Source organism: Oncorhynchus keta, unplaced genomic scaffold, assembly GCF_023373465.1.
Source record: "Oncorhynchus keta strain PuntledgeMale-10-30-2019 unplaced genomic scaffold, Oket_V2 Un_contig_2200_pilon_pilon, whole genome shotgun sequence".
Classification (NCBI taxonomy): domain Eukaryota; kingdom Metazoa; phylum Chordata; class Actinopteri; order Salmoniformes; family Salmonidae; genus Oncorhynchus; species Oncorhynchus keta.
Window position 1 is genome coordinate 104,786 of NW_026282713.1, and position 19,047 is coordinate 123,832.

Consider the following 19,047-nt stretch of genomic DNA (forward strand, 5'->3'; position numbering starts at 1 on the left):
CCTTCTCCATCTTAATTCTCTTCCAACTCCCCATCTTGTCTTCAGACTCCCTTATCTCTGTCACTCCATTCTTCCTCCATTTTCCTTTTCTTCCTGATTCTCTCAGTCTCTTTCTGTATCACAGATCTGATTGGATCACAATTCCTCGCTGCTTGTCTTGCCTGGTCTACTGCAAGCTCCAGCCTTTCTTTCTCATCCAGTTCCCCCATATTTATCCTCCTCTTCATCCATCTGTTCCTCTTCTTCTGAAAGTCATTTTCTTCTACTTTTAAGTTTTCTTTCATTTTATTTTGATGTTTTCTTTTTCCCCGAATCTCTTTCCTTTTCTCCCCCTGGAGATCAACACTCGTCATCTCGTACTCTCTGTCACTGTCCCCAAGACTCTTCAATGGTAGCCAAGCCATTGCTCCACCAATCCACAAGCCGGAGTTATGTTGTGGTGGAGAATGTTTTGATTGAAGTGGTCTGGAAGATGCTAGTCATTTGAATAGAATGTTTCATTCAAAACAACTGCTTTACAGTTCTGAGTTCCAACATTGAATAGAATGTGAGGCAGAGTTTCCATAAATACTGAAAGTTGTTTTTCTCACAGTTAAAGACAATAATAATAACAGGATATATAATTATAATAAATCAAAACGGTATTTCTGTTTTAGTATCTATTTTGGTATCTATTTAATTTGGAAAGTGTTTAAACAAAATATTTTTAACAGATTGTATCCAGGTTTTGAGAGCAATGTCAATTAGAACTGAAACACTACATTTCCCACAATACCACAGGTGGGAGCTCACGTGACGATTAGCAGTTAGGGCGGGATTACATTGGTAGAAAGAGACGGAAAAACCTAATGAGGGCGGGAAGGCAACAGGTGGATGGAGGAAGAGAAAGTAACATACACTAACAAAGACAATCTGGAGGAGAAAGAAGGCAGCTCTTTTGACAGTGTAAAGGTGACTCAATCTGTTTCTTATTCTGTGTGGAAGAGAAGTGTTTACTACTGGCTGTTCAGTGCACTCTGTTGCCGTTGGAAATTAACTGGGGCAACACCTGAGAGGAGGCTGGTCGGGAGCAGAAAGGGAATGCTTTCTCTCTGGAGAATTGAGCCGCTGTTATCCTCACCTGATGGATGTACGGGGGGGAGAGAGGCCTGATTGGAGGGAACATTCTGGGCCTGACTGAAAGACCTGTGCTTCGTTCTCAGCTCTGAGGTGGTTATATGGCCAGAAGGAAATCCTGTATCAAACCTGATCAACTAAAGAATGCTATTTTCCACACTTGTGCTGTGACCTACTACAGTACTGAAGCTACTGTATATAGAAGAACCTTCTCTGGCCAGGGAGGATTTAGAAGTCACGAAGCGACAGGTACAAGTCAACAAGAGACCCTAGGTCATCTGGGATTATAACCTAGCAACAACCATCAGGGGATAGCATTGTAAAGCAGACATCACTCACTTGCTTATAACACAGTTATAACATAGTCATAGTATTGTGACGTGACACTAAGTCAGTGTCTTGGTGTGGCTCCCAGGCCCAGACAGCCCACTCCTCTTTACGATGCAACAGCCAACTGGAGGAGTGGAGCAGCAGGACGAATCCTTTGATTTCCTGTTTAAGATCATCCTGATTGGAGATTCTAACGTGGGCAAGACCTGCGTGGTCCAGAGCTTCAAGTCAGGACAGTTCTCAGAGAGGCAACAGAACACCATAGGAGTGGACTTCACCGTGCGGACAGTGGACATCGAGGGCAAGAAAATTAAGGTAAGGAAGTCAGCCTCAAACCTTTAGGAGAAATGGTGCTTTATAGAACTAAAATGGTTCAGTGAAAGTCAGCCTAAACCTAACCCTACAGTCACTGTCACTCCAGCAAGCTGTTGCATAGCAACAGAGCTGCAGTTGGTAGTTTGTTGATAGTTTGAACATGTACAACACATCTTCTGTTGTTGACTATACACATAACGTATAACTGAAATGTCAAAGTGTTGCCTGCTGATCAGATTAGTTTCTGTCTGAATACTTCAGTTTGGAGGCCATTGGGGTGGTTGGTGTAAAAACACAGCTGTTGTCTTGTGATACTGTCAAGAAGGCTTTGCAGGCCTTAATTAGGTTGACACTTAATACAAGTTGGACCGGCATGTCATGAGGGACTCGCCTTTCTGGTTCTCCTACAACACATCAGTCATTCCTCTTTCTCTTCCCTGACCAAAAACATCAGTATTTGTTTTTAAACTTCAATGAGAAAAGTGAGAGTAAGCCTTAAGTACCTATTGAGGTCAAACTACTGTATGCTTGAATAGGAAACCTCTATGAGGGGCTGGTTACACTCTTATCATTTTGTTTGCTATCTAGAACCTTAAAGGCTTTTTGGTTGCAGGTAGAATGCTTTTGTGTTCCATGTAGAACCCTTTCTACAAACGGTTCTAACTGGAATCAAAAAGGGTTCTCCTATGGGTCAGCTGAAGAACTCTTTTGGTACCCTTTTTTCTAAGAGTGTAGGTTTAAATACTTTAGAGCTACTTTAGGTTGAAATGATTTTGTAGCTGGAGGGCCCCTCCCTCCCTCCTCTACCAACAGCTGCTAACTGTATTGTTCCCCAAACCTGCCAGACAAGAGAGGCGATAGGAAGGTATTTATGGTGCGGCCTCTTCCTCTAACCAACCACTCTTAGAAAAAAGGGTCACAAAAGTATTCTTCTACTGTCCCCGTAGGAGAACCCTTTTTGGTTCCATGTAGAACCCTCTGTGGAAAGAACCATATAGGGTTCTATGGGGACAGCCATATAACCATTTTCGGTTGTAGATAGCACCTTTTTGTTTAAGAGGTATAGTAACATTATTACTAGAGGGGCCTACTGTGTGTCATATACCTCCTTCATTCTAGAATGGGTTCTATTTCATTCTGTGTTACTGACCGTATCCTCAACCAACTGACCTTTGACACAGGAAGGAAGGAAGAGCAGGCAAGTGGATGGCTTCAGAATGTATCTTAGTCTGGGGCTCTGTCCCAGAGCGCACCCTATTCCTTATCTAGTGCACTACTTTTGACCAGGGCCCATGTCTCTGGTTGAAAGTAGTGCACTATATAGGGAATAGGGTGCCATTTGGTTTATAGCCACTCTGTGTGAATAGGGCCTTGTTGCCTCAACTGACCGCACATCAGAACGTATGCAAATCATGCATGATGACAACACTAGACCATTGTTGCTCTCCCTGTACCACACACATAACTCCGTGACAACTGTAACCACACAAAGAGACAGAGATCAATGCAAACAGCATTTGAGTCTGCTTGTACTATTTACTGACAGGAACATGGATATTATTCTGCTGTTAAGAGTTCTATTTACTGACAGGAAATTGATATTATTTAACTGTAAAGAGTTGTATTTACTGACAGGAACATGGATATTATTTAACTGTAAAGAGTTGTATTTACTGACAGGAAATGGATATTATTTAACTGTAAAGAGTTGTATTTACTGACAGGAAATGGATATTATTTAACTGTAAAGAGTTGTATTTACTGACAGGAACATGGATATTATTCTGCTGTAAAGAGTTCAATTTAGTTTCTTTAGTCACTTTGCATGACAACGGCAGTGCTCTTGCTCCAGGCAGTGCTCTTGCTCCAGGCAGTGCTCTTGCTCAAGGCAGTGGTCTTGCTCCAAGCAGTGCTCTTGCTCCAGGCAGTGCTCTTGCTCCAGGCAGTGCTTTTGCTCCAGGCAGTGCTTTTGCTCCAGGCAGTGCTTTTGCTCCAGGCAGTGCTTTTGCTCCAGGCAGTGCTCTTGCTCCAGGCAGTGCTCTTGCTCCAGGCAGTGCTCTTGCGCCAGGCAGTGCTCTTACGCCAGGCAGTGCTCTTGCTCCAGGCAGTGCTCTTACGCCAGGCAGTGCTCTTGCTCCAGTCAGTGCTCTTGCTCCAGTCAGTGCTCTTGCTCCAGGCAGTCCTCTTGCTCCAGGCAGGGCTCTTGCTCCAGGCAGGGCTCTTGCTCCAGGCAGTGCTCTTGCTCCAGGCAGTGCTCTTGCTCCAGGCAGTGCTCTTGCTCCAAGCAGGGCTCTTGCTCCAGGCAGTTCTCTTGCTCCAGGCAGTGCTCTTGCTCCAAGCAGTGCTCTTGCTCCAGGCAGTGCTCTTGCTCCAAGCAGGGCTCTTGCTCCAGACAGGGCTCTTGCTCCAGGCAGTGGTTTTGCTCCAGGCAGTGGTTTTGCTCCAGGCAGTGCTCTTGCTCCAGGCAGTGCTCTTACGCCGGTGCTCTTGCTCCAGGCAGTGCTCTTGCTCCAAGCAGGGCTCTTGCTCCAGGCAGTGCTTTTGCTCCAGGCAGTGGTCTTGCTCCAGGCAGTGGTCTTGCTCCAGGCAGTGCTCTTGCTCCAGGCAGTGCTCTTGCTCCAAGCAGTGCTCTTGCTCCAGGCAGTGCTCTTGCTCAAAGCAGTGCTTTCGCTCCAAGCAGTGCTCTTGCTCCAGGCAGTGTTCTTGCTCCAGGCAGTGCTCTTGCTCCAGGCAGTGCTCTTGCTCCAGGCAGTGCTCTTGCTCCAAGCAGTGCTTTCGCACACATACTGTATATAAGCTCTCCCTCCCAAAGCCAGTGGCAGAGACATGTTTACTGCATTAGAACTACAGCACATATGAATCAAAACAGATCATCCCTACAGTAGCTTTGGGAAGCATATAAAAACAACATGTTCTCCTGTGCTTGTGTACATGTTGTGTGGATGATTAGGAGATGAAAGGATTTAACGGGGTTTTAGAGGAAGACAAAGATAAAGTCTGTGAGGAGAGTGATAAAGAAACCAAATGCAGGGTAAGACCAGGTGAGCATGGGAGTTTAGGAACTCTGGTGCCAGGTGTGTCAGGTTGCTATGGCAGTTGTTGCTATGCTAACATGAAGAGAGGAGCAGATCAGGCGGAGGCTGAAGGAGATACCTGAGACACACAGTGGCATATTGCAGATCAGGCGGAGGCTGAAGGAGATACCTGCCTGAGACACGGACAGTGGCATATTGCAGATCAGGCGGAGGCTGAAGGAGATACCTGAGACACACAGTGGCATATTGCAGATCAGGCGGAGGCTGAAGGAGATACCTGAGACACACACACAGTGGCATATTGCAGATCAGGCGGAGGCTGAAGGAGATACCTGAGACACACAGTGGCATATTGCAGATCAGGCGGAGGCTGAAGGAGATACCTGAGACACACAGTGGCATATTGCAGATCAGGCGGAGGCTGAAGGAGACACACCTGAGATCACACAGTGACATATTGCAGATCAGGCAGAGGCTGAAGGAGATACCTGAGACACACAGTGGCATATTGCAGATCAGGCGGAGGCTGAAGGAGATACCTGAGACACACAGTGGCATATTGCAGCCTTTTTTAAACATTTACAGTACATCATCATTTTGTTAAGGTGTCATTTCAGTAGTGCTGCCTTCACACAGAGTTTTGTATTGGTCCCTCCAGCAGTATATTAGACTGTGAGATCATTGTATTGTTCCCTCCAGGAGTATATTAGACTGTGAGATCATTGTGTTTGTATTGTTCCCTCCAGGAGTATATTAGACTGTGAGATCATTGTGTTTGTATTGTTCCCTCCAGGAGTATATTAGACTGAGATCATTGTGTTTGTATTGGTCCCTCCAGCAGTATATTAGACTGAGATCATTGTGTTTGTATTGTTCCCTCCAGGAGTATATTAGACTGTGAGATCATTGTGTTTGTATTGTTCCCTCCAGGAGTATATTAGACTGTGGGATCATTGTGTTTGTATTGTTCCCTCCAGGAGTATATTAGACTGTGGGATCATTGTTTTGTATTGTTCCCTCCAGCAGTATATTAGACTGTGAGATCATTGTGTTTGTATTGTTCCCTCCAGCAGTATATTAGACTGTGAGATCATTGTGTTTGTATTGTTCCCTCCAGCAGTATATTAGACTGTGGGATCATTGTGTTTGTATTGGTCCCTCCAGCAGTATATTAGACTGTGAGATCATTGTGTTTGTATTGTTCCCTCCAGCAGTATATTAGACTGTGAGATCATTGTGTTTGTATTGTTCCCTCCAGCAGTATATTAGACTGTGAGATCATTGTGTTTGTATTGTTCCCTCCAGCAGTATATTAGACTGTGAGATCATTGTGTTTGTATTGTTCCCTCCAGCAGTATATTAGACTGTGGGATCATTGTGTTTGTATTGGTCCCTCCAGCAGTATATTAGACTGTGAGATCATTGTGTTTGTATTGTTCCCTCCAGCAGTATATTAGACTGGTCCCTGTATATTAGATGAGATCATTGTGTTTGTATTGGTCCCTCCAGCAGTATATTAGACTGTGGGATCATTGTGTTTGTATTGTTCCCTCCAGCAGTATATTAGACTGTGAGATCATTGTGTTTGTATTGGTCCCTCCAGAGTATATTAGACTGTGGGATCATTGTGTTTGTATTGTTCCCTCCAGCAGTATATTAGACTGTGAGATCATTGTGTTTGTATCCCTCCAGCAGTATATTAGACTGTGGGATCATTGTGTTTGTATTGTTCCTCCAGCAGTATATTAGACTGTGAGATCATTGTGTTTGTATTGGTCCCTCCAGCAGTATATTAGACTGTGAGATCATTGTGTTTGTATTGTTCCCTCCAGCAGTATATTAGACTGTGAGATCATTGTGTTTGTATTGTTCCCTCCAGCAGTATATTAGACTGTGAGATCATTGTGTTTGTATTGTTCCCTCCAGCAGTATATTAGACTGTGAGATCATAGTCCAGCAGTATATTTTGATCATTGTGTTTGGTCCCTCCAGCAGTATATTAGACTGTGAGATCATTGTGTTTGTGTGTGAGGTATGTATCTAATTCTGTGTAAAACAGATGCAGGTATGGGACACGGCTGGACAGGAGCGTTTCCGGACCATCACCCAGAGTTACTACCGCAGCGCCCACGGCGCTATGATCGCCTATGACATCACACGCCACGGAACCTTTGACTCTGTGTCCAACTGGATCAGGGAGGTGGAGCTGTACGGCGCGGCCAATGTAGTGCTCTGTCTCATTGGTGAGTGGGAGCAAAAATATTTGCTGACGCTATGTGGCATGGGCCATTGTTTTGAATTTAAATGTTTCTTCTATCCTTTGTATTTCTATAATTGAGATGTAAAGATTTGAAACAAAAAAAATCTGGGCCTCTCTCAGAAAAGAGGTTCAAACCTTTAAAATTCTTTAACCCCTGACCCCTCAAATCAATGTGTTTTTGACAAATCAGTTCTAAAAACAAAACTTGAAACACCTATTTCTCTCCTTGCCAGGTAACAAGTCTGACCTGGAGTCTGAGCGTCAGGTGTTGTTCCAGGAGGCATGCTGTATGGCTGAGGAGAGAGGCATCCTGGCAGCGTTAGAGACCTCAGCTAAGGAGGCCCAGAATGTGGACGATGCCTTCATGATGATGGCCCGCGAGCTGCTGGCACGCTCGGCACTGCCGTCCGGCAACAGGCCCCTAGCAACAATGACTCGCCCATTGCGTCCTGCTCCGAGCCAACTCACGACCAATCAACGGGCCAGCGGTGATCACAGACAGGAAGTGTGTTGCTGACATAGAGAGGAGGAAGGACAACAGAGGGAGTGTAAGAATGGATACCTGCGTGTGCCACTGTGTTACCTGGAAGAGGACAGAATAAGGCAGGGATCATCAACTAGATTCAGCCGCGGGACCATTTTTTCTGGAGCGGATGTTCGAGGGGCCGGAACACAATTACAATTCATTTGTAAACCACAAATTGACCGCAAGAAGCCCAAACAGATATAGTTTGACGAAACATAATCATTTCAAACCTTGTTCACATTTGTTCACGTGTCTCTCCATTATGCCTGGGAATACATGGGAACAGATTTCTTCCATTAAAATCACTTGGAGCTGATTTCCTGGTGTTTCAACAATCTTTAATGTTCAACAATAAAAATTCCACAAAGAAATATAAATATAAATCAAACCCACCCGCGGGCCGCCACCTGGGGAACCCTGGAATAGGGGAAGCTGAGACCGTTACAGGCAGAACACACACTCCTTTTGTGTGTGTGACTTTAGGTACTATTGACCTATGACCTATGTGGTTTAGCGCAGTTTCTCAACCCCTGACCCCCCACAAGGTATGCAATTTAATTTAAAAATGCTAAGTAGCATTTTATAGCTGATCTCTGGCTCTTTTCCATATTCTGCTGAGAGAACATGTAGCTGTTTTAGTTCTCAGGGACAATCTCAACTTTTTCCCACGAATGTTGGTCTTAATATTAACAAAATGTGAAATATATATTTTGATCGACCAAAGTATCAGCTATCACACCATGTAAATGAATAACTTCCTAATGACATTTTTAATAAATCATCAAATGCAACTAACTGGATTTCTGTCAACTCCGTCAGACACCATAAAAGGCATTTTAATTTACAATTATTAAGTGTTTAAAACAGCCTTGGATTGTTTCACTCTAACATTAGATTATTCAAATATGTAATACAAATCTACAAACCTCTTTTTGTTTAGTTTTCTGGATTTAAGACCTAAAACAACATTTATAAAACTAACATCGCCCCCAGGTCTAACATAGCAAATATTACAACTGTTTGACCATCTGTTGCAGAACCATTCAAACATTTTGTCTGAATATTGACAACAACAGTATCTTAAGGGGGTCAGTCCTCAGTGACGGAGTTGACAAGCCACGGATGTAGTTGGCAACACATACTGATACTGCCTCTAAAAATACAAGTTCAATACAAAACATTTGTCAAATATGGAAAATGATTCATTTCAGCACTCTGACAGAGTTGATGCTTAACACACATGTAACAGAGAGGACAAAAATGGATGCCTAACAGAGAGGACAAAAATGGATGCCTAACAGTGGACAAAAATGGATGCCTAACAGAGAGGACAAAAATGGATGCCTAACAGAGTGGACAAAAATGGATGCCTAACAGAGAGGACAACAATGGATGCCTAACAGAGAGGACAAAAATGGATGCCTAACAGAGAGGACAAAAATGGATGCCTAACAGTGGACAAAAATGGATGCCTAACAGTGGACAAAAATGGATGCCTAACAGAGAGGACAAAAAATGGATGCCTAACAGAGAGGACAAAAATGGATGCCTAACAGAGAGGACAAAAATGGATGCCTAACAGAGAGGACAAAAATGGATGCCTAACAGAGTGGACAAAAATGGATGCCTAACAGAGTGGACAAAAATGGATGCCTAACAGAGAGGACAAAAATGGATGCCTAACAGAGTGGACAAAAATGGATGCCTAACAGAGAGGACAAAAATGGATGCCTAACAGAGAGGACAAAAATGGATGCCTAACAGAGTGGACAAAAATGGATGCCTAACAGAGAGGACAAAAATGGATGCCTAACAGAGAGGACAAAAATGGATGCCTAACAGAGAGGACAAAAATGGATGCCTAACAGAGAGGACAAAAATGGATGCCTAACAGAGAGGACAAAAATGGATGCCTAACAGAGAGGACAAAAATGGATGCCTAACAGAGAGGACAAAAATGGATGCCTAGGACAGAGACAAAAAGGACAGAGAGGAAAAAAATGGATGCCTAACAGAGTGGACAAAAATGGATGCTTAATTCAAGTGGTATACACAGTAGCAATTATGTTTTACTCAGTTGCTTTATGACTCTAAAACCTAATTTAAAAATATTTTTCACTCGAAACTGAGATTTGGTGAACTCCGTCAGATTAGTCTAAAATATCAAAAGAATCAGGATTGAGTAGGGGCAGCTATGCCATAAGGACCCCTTGTCGTTAGATTACGGTAGAATATGAATTTTGGTTAAAATATGTTAAATTTAAATCACAGAGGGCTCTTGCATAAAACTACACAAGATCGTGTTTCAGTTAATATCCATTATTACCATTTTTATATAATTTTTGGGAGTTTGAAATTGGGATCCTCAGGACAGGGCATTTCCAGGCATAGAGCCGACATGGAAATTAATAATATTGAAAGTATTTAGAAGATTTGAAAAAAATATATATATATTGTGTGTGTGTGCTATGCCAGTGGATCTATGACACTGTGACCTTGTGAGTGTCCCAGAGGGGAGTGGACTGGAGCAGTGGATCTATGACACTGTGACCTTGTGAGTGTCCCAGGGGGAGTGGACTGGAGCAGTGGATAAGCTATTGACACTGTGACCTTGTGAGTGTCCCAGAGGGGGTGGACTGGAGCAGTGGATCTATGACACTGTGACCTTGTGAGTGTCCCAGGGGAGTGGACTGGAGCAGTGGATCTATGACACTGTGACCTTGTGAGTGTCCCAGGGGAGTGGACTGGAGCAGTGGATTATGACACTGTGACCTTGTGAGTGTCCCAGGGGGAGTGGACTGGAGCAGTGGATCTATGACACTGTGACCTTGTGAGTGTCCCAGGGGGGAGTGGACTGGAGCAGTGGATCTATGACACTGTGACCTTGTGAGTGTCCCAGAGGGGAGTGGACTGGAGCAGTGGATCTATGACACTGTGACCTTGTGAGTGTCCCAGGGGGGGTGGACTGGAGCAGTGGATCTATGACACTGTGACCTTGTGAGTGTCCCAGAGGGGAGTGGACTGGAGCAGTGGATCTATGACACTGTGACCTTGTGAGTGTCCCAGAGGGGAGTGGACTGGAGCAGTGGATCTATGACACTGTGACCTTGTGAGTGTCCCAGAGGGGAGTGGACTGGAGCAGTGGATCTATGACACTGTGACCTTGTGAGTGTCCCAGAGGGGAGTGGACTGGAGCAGTGGATCTATGACACTGTGACCTTGTGAGTGTCCCAGAGGGGAGTGGACTGGAGCAGTGGATCTATGACACTGTGACCTTGTGAGTGTCCCAGGGGGAGTGGACTGGCAGATCATGACACTGTGACCTTGTGAGTGTCCCAGGGGGGTGGACTGGAGCAGTGGATCTATGACACTGTGACCTTGTGAGTGTCCCAGGGGGGGTGGACTGGAGCAGTGGATGAAACACTACATTACTGTTCCACCTGCTGCCATCCATGTTGTTGCTGAAAGCCTACAGTGCCTGAACAGAGCCTGAACAGAGCCTGCACAGAGCCTGGACAACAGAGCCTGCACAGAGCCTGAACAGAGCCTGCACAGAGCCTGAACAGAGCCTGCACAGAGCCTGCACAGAGCAGTGGACTGGACAGAGCCTGCACAGAGTGCACAGAGCCTGCACAGAGCCTGAACAGAGCCTGCACAGTGCCTGAACAGAGCCTGCACAGAGCCTGCACAGAGCCTGCACAGAGCCTGAACAGAGCCTGAACAGAAATCAGTGGTTCAGTTTGAAGACTGAACAGAGCCTGCACAGAGCCTGAACAGAAACAGAGCCTGCACAGAGCCTGCACAGAGCCTATAGACAGAGCCTAACAGAGCCTGCACAGAGCCTGCACAGAGCCTGAACAGAGCCTGCACAGAGCCTGAACAGAGCCTGCACAGAGCCTGCACAGAGCCTGCACAGAGCCTGAACAGAGCCTGCACATTGCCTGTAGTGTGACTCTCAGCAACCTACTCACACAGAGCAACCTATGGTATTGTATTAGAAACAATGTGCTCATCAGTGGATGTTCTACTGACGTCTCGAGAGACATTTTAATTTGTGATTTATGTACAATGTTGCCTAATATGTGACAGGCATTGGTCAATGGTCAAACGTTATACTATTGTTATAGACATTCAATAAGATTGTAATTTGAGGCCATGTGGCAGAAAGTGATGGGAAGCTAGTGGGTCTGGGAAGGTGTGATGTCCTTGATGTTTGTATGATGTATTTAGTATCTTTTGTATTGTTTCTCAAAGATCAAATAAAATCAACAACTTAAAAATACATAGATTGTAAAAGATGATTGTGGTTATTCGTCGAGGAAAAGGGTTGAGGTTCAGTTTGAACTAAGTGTTGCACTACGGGCTCTTCAAGTTGGGCCTTTGGAAAAGTACGACACCTGTGTGTCAGTAAGGAGAATACGGACATGCGTACACTTTGGTAAAAGACACTGAAAAACGTTGAGACTCTCTGGCGACCACTAGAGGGAGTAGTAGACCTACATTCACTGATCCACTTCAGAGCATCAGAAGAAGACAGAACGAAGCAGCTCCATTATTATGAGTCAAGTGAAGCATCATTGACAACAGCCACAGTATTTCTGCCTGGATACTGTAACTCCTAGACCTGCTATGACCTAACATCACAGGGCCTCTTGTTGCTAAAAAAGTACAGACTCATTTATCCAAATACGGAAATTGTGTTGAAATGTGTATGTCCTGCCAAACTATCCAGCTTTTATGGCATAATACTTCTGACTCGACAAAGAACTCAGCAGCATCTGGACGAAATGTGAGTTTGGAGAATGCGCATAGTACCAGGAGAGAGCCTTTGATTTGGCAGTTAGTACCAGGAGAGATCTTTGATTTTGATTCTGCAGCAGGTATGACAGTTAGTACCAGGAGAGAGCCTTTGATTCTGCAGCAGGTATGACAGTACCAGGAGAGAGCCTTTGATTCTGCAGCAGGTATGACAGTTAGTACCAGGAGAGAGCCTTTGATTCTACCAGCAGGTATGACAGTACCAGGGAGAGCCTTTGATTTGATTCTGATTCAGCAGGTATGACAGTTAGTACCAGGAGAGATCCTTTGATTCTGCAGCAGGTATGACAGTACCAGAGAGAGCCTTTGATTCTGCAGCAGGTATGACAGTACCAGGAGAGAGCCTTTGATTCTGCAGGAGGTATGACAGTACCAGGAGAGAGCCTTTGATTCTGCAGCAGGTATCCTGACAGTACCAGGAGAGATCCTTTGATTCTGCAGCAGGTATGACAGTTAGTACCAGGAGAGAGCCTTTGATTCTGCAGCAGGTATGACAGTTAGTACCAGGAGAGAGTTTGATTCCCTGATTCTGCAGTAGGTATGACAGTTAGTACCAGGAGAGGCTTTGATTCAAGTAGGTAAATAGCTACAGGAGAGAGCCTTTGATTCTGCAGCAGGTATGACTAGTACCAGGAGAGAGCCTTTGATTCTGCAGCAGGTATGACAGTTACCAGGAGAGAGCCTTTGATTCTGCAGCAGGTATGACAGTTAGTACCAGGGAGACTTTGATTCTGATTTTGATTCTGCAGCAGGTATGACAGTTAGTACCAGGAGAGAGCCTTTGATTCTGCAGCAGGTATGACAGTTAGTACCAGGAGAGATCCTTTGATTCTGCAGCAGGTATGACAGTTAGTACCAGGAGAGATCCTTTGATTCTGCAGTATGACAGTGAGTACCAGGAAAGAGCCTTTGACAGCAGGAGAAGGTATGACAGTTAGTACCAGGAGAGAGCCTTTGATTCTGCAGTAGGTATGACAGTTAGTACCAGGAGAGAGCCTTTGATTCTGCAGCAGGTATGACAGTGAGTACCAGGAGAGAGCCTTTGATTCTGCAGCAGGTATGACAGTTAGTACCAGGAGAGAGCCTTTGATTCTGCAGCAGGTATGACAGTTTACCAGGAGAGAGCCTTTGAGCAGTAGGTAGGTATGACAGTTAGTACCAGGAGAGAGCCTTTGATTCTGCAGTAGGTATGACAGTGAGTACCAGGAGAGAGCCTTTGATTCTGCAGTAGGTATGACAGTGAGTACCAGGAGAGAGCCTTTGATTCTGCAGCAGGTATGACAGTTAGTACCAGGAGAGAGCCTTGATTCTGCAGCAGGTATGACAGTCCCAGGGGAGATGACTGGAGCAGTACCAGGAGGAGCCTTTGATTCTGCACAGGTATGACAGTTAGTACCAGGAGAGACTTTTGATTCTGCAGCAGGTATGACAGTTATACCAGGAGAGAGCCTTTGATTCTAACAGCAGGTATGACAGTTAGTACCAGGAGAGCCTTTGATTCTGCAGCAGGTATGACAGTTAGTACCAGGAGAGAGCCTTTGATTCTGCAGAGTATGACAGTTTGATTCTGCAGCAGGTATGTCTTTTTTTTAGTACCAGGAGAGAGCCTTTGATTCTGCAGCAGGTATGACAGTTAGTACCAGGAGTGACCTTTGATGTCCCATGGAGGTATAGGATGACAGATGGAGAGATCCTTTTATGACAGTGAGTACCAGGAGAGAGCCTTTGATTCTGCAGAGGTATGACAGTTAGTACCAGGAGAGAGCCTTGATTCTGCAGTGTACCTGTGTGTGAGTACCAGGAGAGAGCCTTGATTCTGATAAGACTGCCAGCAGGGATGACAGTTAGTACCAGGAGAGAGCCTTTGATTCTGCAGCAGTATGGTATGACAGTGACAGTGAGTACCAGGAAGAGCCTTTGATTCTGCAGTAGGTATGACAGTGAGTACCAGGAGAGAGCCCAGCATATGACAGTTAGTACCAGGAGAGAGCCTTGATTCTGATTCAGTGTACCAGGAGAGAGCCTTTGATTCTGCAGGTATGACAGTTAGTACCAGGAGAGTACCAGGATGACAGAGCCTTTGATTCTGCAGTAGGTATGACAGTTAGTACCAGGAGAGAGCCTTTGATTCTGCAGTAGGCCTGACAGTGAGTACCAGGAGAGAGCCTTTGATTCTGCAGTAGGTATGACAGTGAGTACCAGGGAGAGCCTTTTGATTCTGCCAGGTATGACAGTGAGTACCAGGAGAGAGCCTTTGATTCTGCAGCAGGTATGACAGTTAGTACCAGGAGAGAGCCTTTGATTTCTGCAGCAGAGTGATTCTGACAGTATTAGTACCAGGAGAGAGCCTTTGATTCTGCAGTAGACAGTACCAGCAGAGATGACAGTTAGTACCAGGAGAGAGCCTTTGATTCTGCAGCAGGTATGACAGTAGTACCAGGAGAGAGCCTTTGATTCTGCAGCAGGTATGACAGTTAGTACCAGGAGAGAGCCTTTCTGCCAGTACCAGGAGAGAGCCTTTGATTCTGCAGCAGGTATGACAGTTAGTACCAGGAGAGAGCCTTTGATTCTGCAGTAGGTATGACAGTACCAGGAGAGAGCCTTTGATTCTGCTAGGTATGACAGTTAGTACCAGGAGAGAGCCTTTGATTCTGCAGTAGGTATGACAGTGACAGTACCAGGAGAGAGCCTTTGATTCTGCACAGGTATGACAGTTAGTACCAGGAGAGAGCCTTTGATTTCTGACAGTACCAGAGAGAGCCTTTGATTCTGCACAGTACCAGGAGAGAGCCTTTGATTCTGCAGCAGGTATGACAGTTAGTACCAGGAGAGAGCCTTTGATTCTGCAGTAGGTATGACAGTGAGTACCAGGAGAGAGCCTTTGATTCTGCAGCAGGTATGACAGTTAGTACCAGGAGAGAGCCTTTGATTCTGCAGTAGGTATGACAGTGAGTACCAGGAGAGAGCCTTTGATTCTGCAGTAGGTATGACAGTACCAGGAGAGAGCCTTTGATTCTGCAGCAGGTATGACAGTGAGTACCAGGAGAGAGCCTTTGATTCTGCAGCAGGTATGACAGTTAGTACCAGGAGAGAGCCTTTGATTCTGCAGTAGGTATGACTACCAGGAGAGAGCCTTTGATTCTGCAGCAGGTATGACAGTTAGTACCAGGAGAGAGCCTTTGATTCTGCAGTAGGTATGACAGTACCAGGAGAGAGCCTTTGATTCTGCAGTAGGTATGACAGAGAGAGCCTTTGAAAAGATGATGACAGTCAGTACCAGGAGAGAGCCTTTGATTCTGCAGCAGGTAAGTACCAGGAGAGAGCCTTTGATTCTGCAGTGAGGTATGACAGTTGAGTACCAGGAGAGAGCCTTTGATTCTGCAACAGGTATGACACTAGTACCAGGAGAGAGCCTTTGATTCTGCAGCAGGTATGACAGTTAGTACCAGGAGAGAGCCTTTGATTCTGCAGTAGGTATGACTGAGAGAGCCTTTGAGTAGGTATGACAGTTAGTACCAGGAGAGATCCTTTGATTCTGCAGTAGGTATGACAGTTAAAAGTACCAGGAAAGAGCCTTTGATTCTGCAGCAGGTATGACAGTTAGTACCAGGAGAGAGCCTTTGATTCTGCAGTAGGTATGACAGTACCAGGAGAGAGCCTTTGATTCTGCAGCAGGTATGAGTACCAGGAGAGAGCCTTTGATTCTAGCAGCAGGTATGACAGTTAGTACCAGGAGAGAGCCTTTGATTCTGCAGCAGGTATGACAGTACCAGGAGAGAGCCTTTTTTGATTCTGCAGTAGGTATGACAGAACCAGGAGAGAGCCTTTGATTCTGCAGCAGGTATGACAGTTAGAGAGCCTGCAGCAGGTATGAGTTCTGCATTCTGCAGGTATGACAGTACCAGGAGAGAGCCTTTGATTCTGAGAGACAGTGAGTACCAGGAAAGATTTGATTCTGCAGCAGGTATGACAGTTAGTACCAGGAGAGGGAGAGAGTTTGATTCTGCAGCAGGTATGACAGTTAGTACCAGGAGAGAGCCTTGATTCTGCAGCAGGTATGACAGTTAGTACCAGGAGAGAGCCTTTGATTCTGCAGCATCTGACAGTTAGTACCAGGAGAGAGCCTTTGATTCTCAGGTATGACAGTAGTTGGCAGGTATGACATTTAGTACCAGGAGAGAGCCTTTGATTCTGCAGCAGGTATGACAGTTAGTACCAGGAGAGAGCCTTTGATTCTGCAGCAGGTATGACAGTACCAGGAGAGAGCTTTGATTTGATTCTGCAGCAGGTATGACAGTTAGTACCAGGGAGAGAGCCTTTGATTCTAGTACCAGGAGAGAGCAGGTATGACAGTTAGTACCAGGAGAGAGCCTTTGATTCTGCAGCAGGTATGACAGTTAGTACCAGGAGAGAGCCTTTGATTCTGCAGCAGGTATGACAGTTAGTACCAGGAGAGAGCCTTTGATTCTGCAGCAGGTATGACAGTTAGTACCAGGAGAGAGCCTTTGATTCTGCAGCAGGTATGACAGTTAGTACCAGGAGAGAGCCTTTGATTCTGCAGCAGGTATGACAGTGAGTACCAGGAGAGAGCCTTTGTTTCAGAAGCAGGTATAACATTGTAGCATACCCACATGAGATAACATTTACTAACATTAACAGTGTAGGGGTTAGTTTGACCCACTGTTGCTTCTAGCTAAGATGATCTACTTCCTGAAGGCTTTGATCAATTAGTAAATAGCTACTATTACGGCGCCGTTGGAGCTAGAAACACAAGCATTTCGCTGCACCTGCGATAACATTTGCAAATCTGTGTATTCGACCAATAAACTTTGATTTGATTTGAAATCGTGTGATACTGCTTTCAGCCTTACCAATGTATACTGCAAAGTCCCTTGGTGGGATGAATAAAGTACTACTAACTACAACTACTACCATTACTACTGCTTTCAGTGTTGTTATTATTATAACAGCAATCAAAAGCACCATGACCATGACAGGCGGTCATGCATTTTGTTTTACAATGGGTCTTTTTTTTTAAATGGAATTTTGTGAGGCACCGACTGAAACAGATGGTTTAAATGTATGGTTTTCAGATGCGTTGAAAAGCATCACAACTGATCCCAGGTATGTGAACCTCTGTGACCTGTAATAAGAAACACATCCAGGGACACCCTATGAATGTCCAGCAGTATTAAGCCTAAAGCTATTCCAGTGTTCCTGTTCCCAGCTCCACATAACAGGGGCTTTACTGTTATCTGACACCTTGGTTGGTTCCCGTATGGATTTCATGGACTTCTGTTCAAGCATTAGGGGGCCTAGTGAAGTAACAAAATAACTACTGAGAACTGAACGACATCGAAACAAACAATCTAACAAACTAAACAGACATCACATTTCTGGCAACACACAACCCTCTGGAGTGGGGAAATCTCTTCTGAAACATCTGTAGCTAAACTGTCCTGTCCATTCAGTGAGAATCAGGCTGGAGGAAGAGTGTTTTGTTAGGTGGATGGAATGTCTACCATGTTGAGTCAGTCAGGCAATAACAACTTTCAGCACTGACATGGTTAATGGTAGAAGACTGAGAGGTGTGTGAATGAAGTTGACAGATAGACCACAGGGGGATATTTGATGGACGGGGCAAAGGAGAGAGAGAGAGAGAGAACACTAGAGAGAGAACACTAGAGAGAGAGAGAGCTAGAGAGAAACAAACAAACAAACAAACAGAGAGAGAGAGAGAACACTAGAGAGAGAGAGAGAACACTAGAGAGAGAGAGAGAGAACACTAGAGAGAGAGAGAGAGAACACTAGAGAGAGAGAGAGAACACTAGAGAGAGAGAGCTAGAGAGAAACAAACAAACAAACAGAGAGAGAACACTAGAGAGAGAGAGAGAGAGAGAGAGAGAGAGAGAGAAAACACTAGAGAGGGAGAGAGAGAGAGAGAGAGAAAACACTAGAGAGAGGGGGAGAGAGAGAGAGAGAGAACACTAGAGAGGGGAGAGAGAGAGAGAACACTAGAGAGGGGGAGAGAGAGAGAGAACACTAGAGAGGGGGAGAGAGAGAGAGAGAACACTAGAGAGGGGGAGAGAGAGAGAGCACTAGAGAGGGGAGAGAGAGAGAGAGAACACTAGAGAGGGGGAGAGAGAGAGAGAGAGAGAGAGAGAGAGAGAGAGAGAGAGAGAGAGAGAGAGAACACTAGAGAGGGGAGAGAGAAAGAGAGAACACTAGAAGGGAGAGAGAGAGAGAGAGAGAACACTAGAGAGGGGAGAGAGAGAGAGAGAGAGAGAGAGAGAGAGAGAGAGAGAACACTAGAGAGGGGGAGAGAGAAAGAGAGAACACTAGAAGGGGAGAGAGAGAGGGAGAGCACTAGAGAGGGAGAGAGAGAGAGAGAACACTAGAGAGGGGGAGAGAGAGAGAGAGAGAGAGAGAGAACACTTGAGAGGGGGGAGAGAGAGAGAACACTAGAGAGGGGAGAGAGAGAAGAGAGAGAGAGAGAGAGAGAGAGAGAGAGAGAGAGAGAACACTAGAGAGAGAGAGAGAGAGAGAGAACACTAGAGAGGGGAGAGAGAGAGAGAGAGAGAGAACACTAGAGGGGGAGAGAGAGAGAGAGAACACTAGAGAGGGGAGAGAGAGAGAGAGAGAACACT

General features: G+C 45.3%; 1 protein-coding gene and 1 long non-coding RNA gene across 2 annotated transcripts; both read left to right on the forward strand.

The window, feature by feature from the left end:
• The first annotated feature begins 843 nt into the window (after positions 1-843).
• LOC127921316 (ras-related protein Rab-19-like) lies at positions 844-7,573 on the forward strand. The gene is made up of 3 exons (XM_052505026.1): positions 844-1,761; positions 6,856-7,039; positions 7,290-7,573. Exons 1-3 carry the CDS (start codon positions 1,558-1,560, stop codon positions 7,571-7,573), a joined length of 672 nt encoding a protein of 223 aa, XP_052360986.1. The 5' UTR covers positions 844-1,557.
• A 4,879-nt stretch (positions 7,574-12,452) lies between these two features.
• LOC127921317 (uncharacterized) lies at positions 12,453-17,337 on the forward strand. Its single transcript, XR_008108687.1, has 12 exons — positions 12,453-12,546; positions 12,639-12,682; positions 12,762-12,801; positions 13,153-13,240; positions 13,326-13,501; positions 13,544-13,675; positions 15,209-15,424; positions 15,551-15,634; positions 16,036-16,075; positions 16,115-16,158; positions 16,601-16,644; positions 16,745-17,337. It is a non-coding gene; the product is annotated as an uncharacterized LOC127921317 (long non-coding RNA).
• The last annotated feature ends 1,710 nt before the right edge of the window (positions 17,338-19,047 follow it).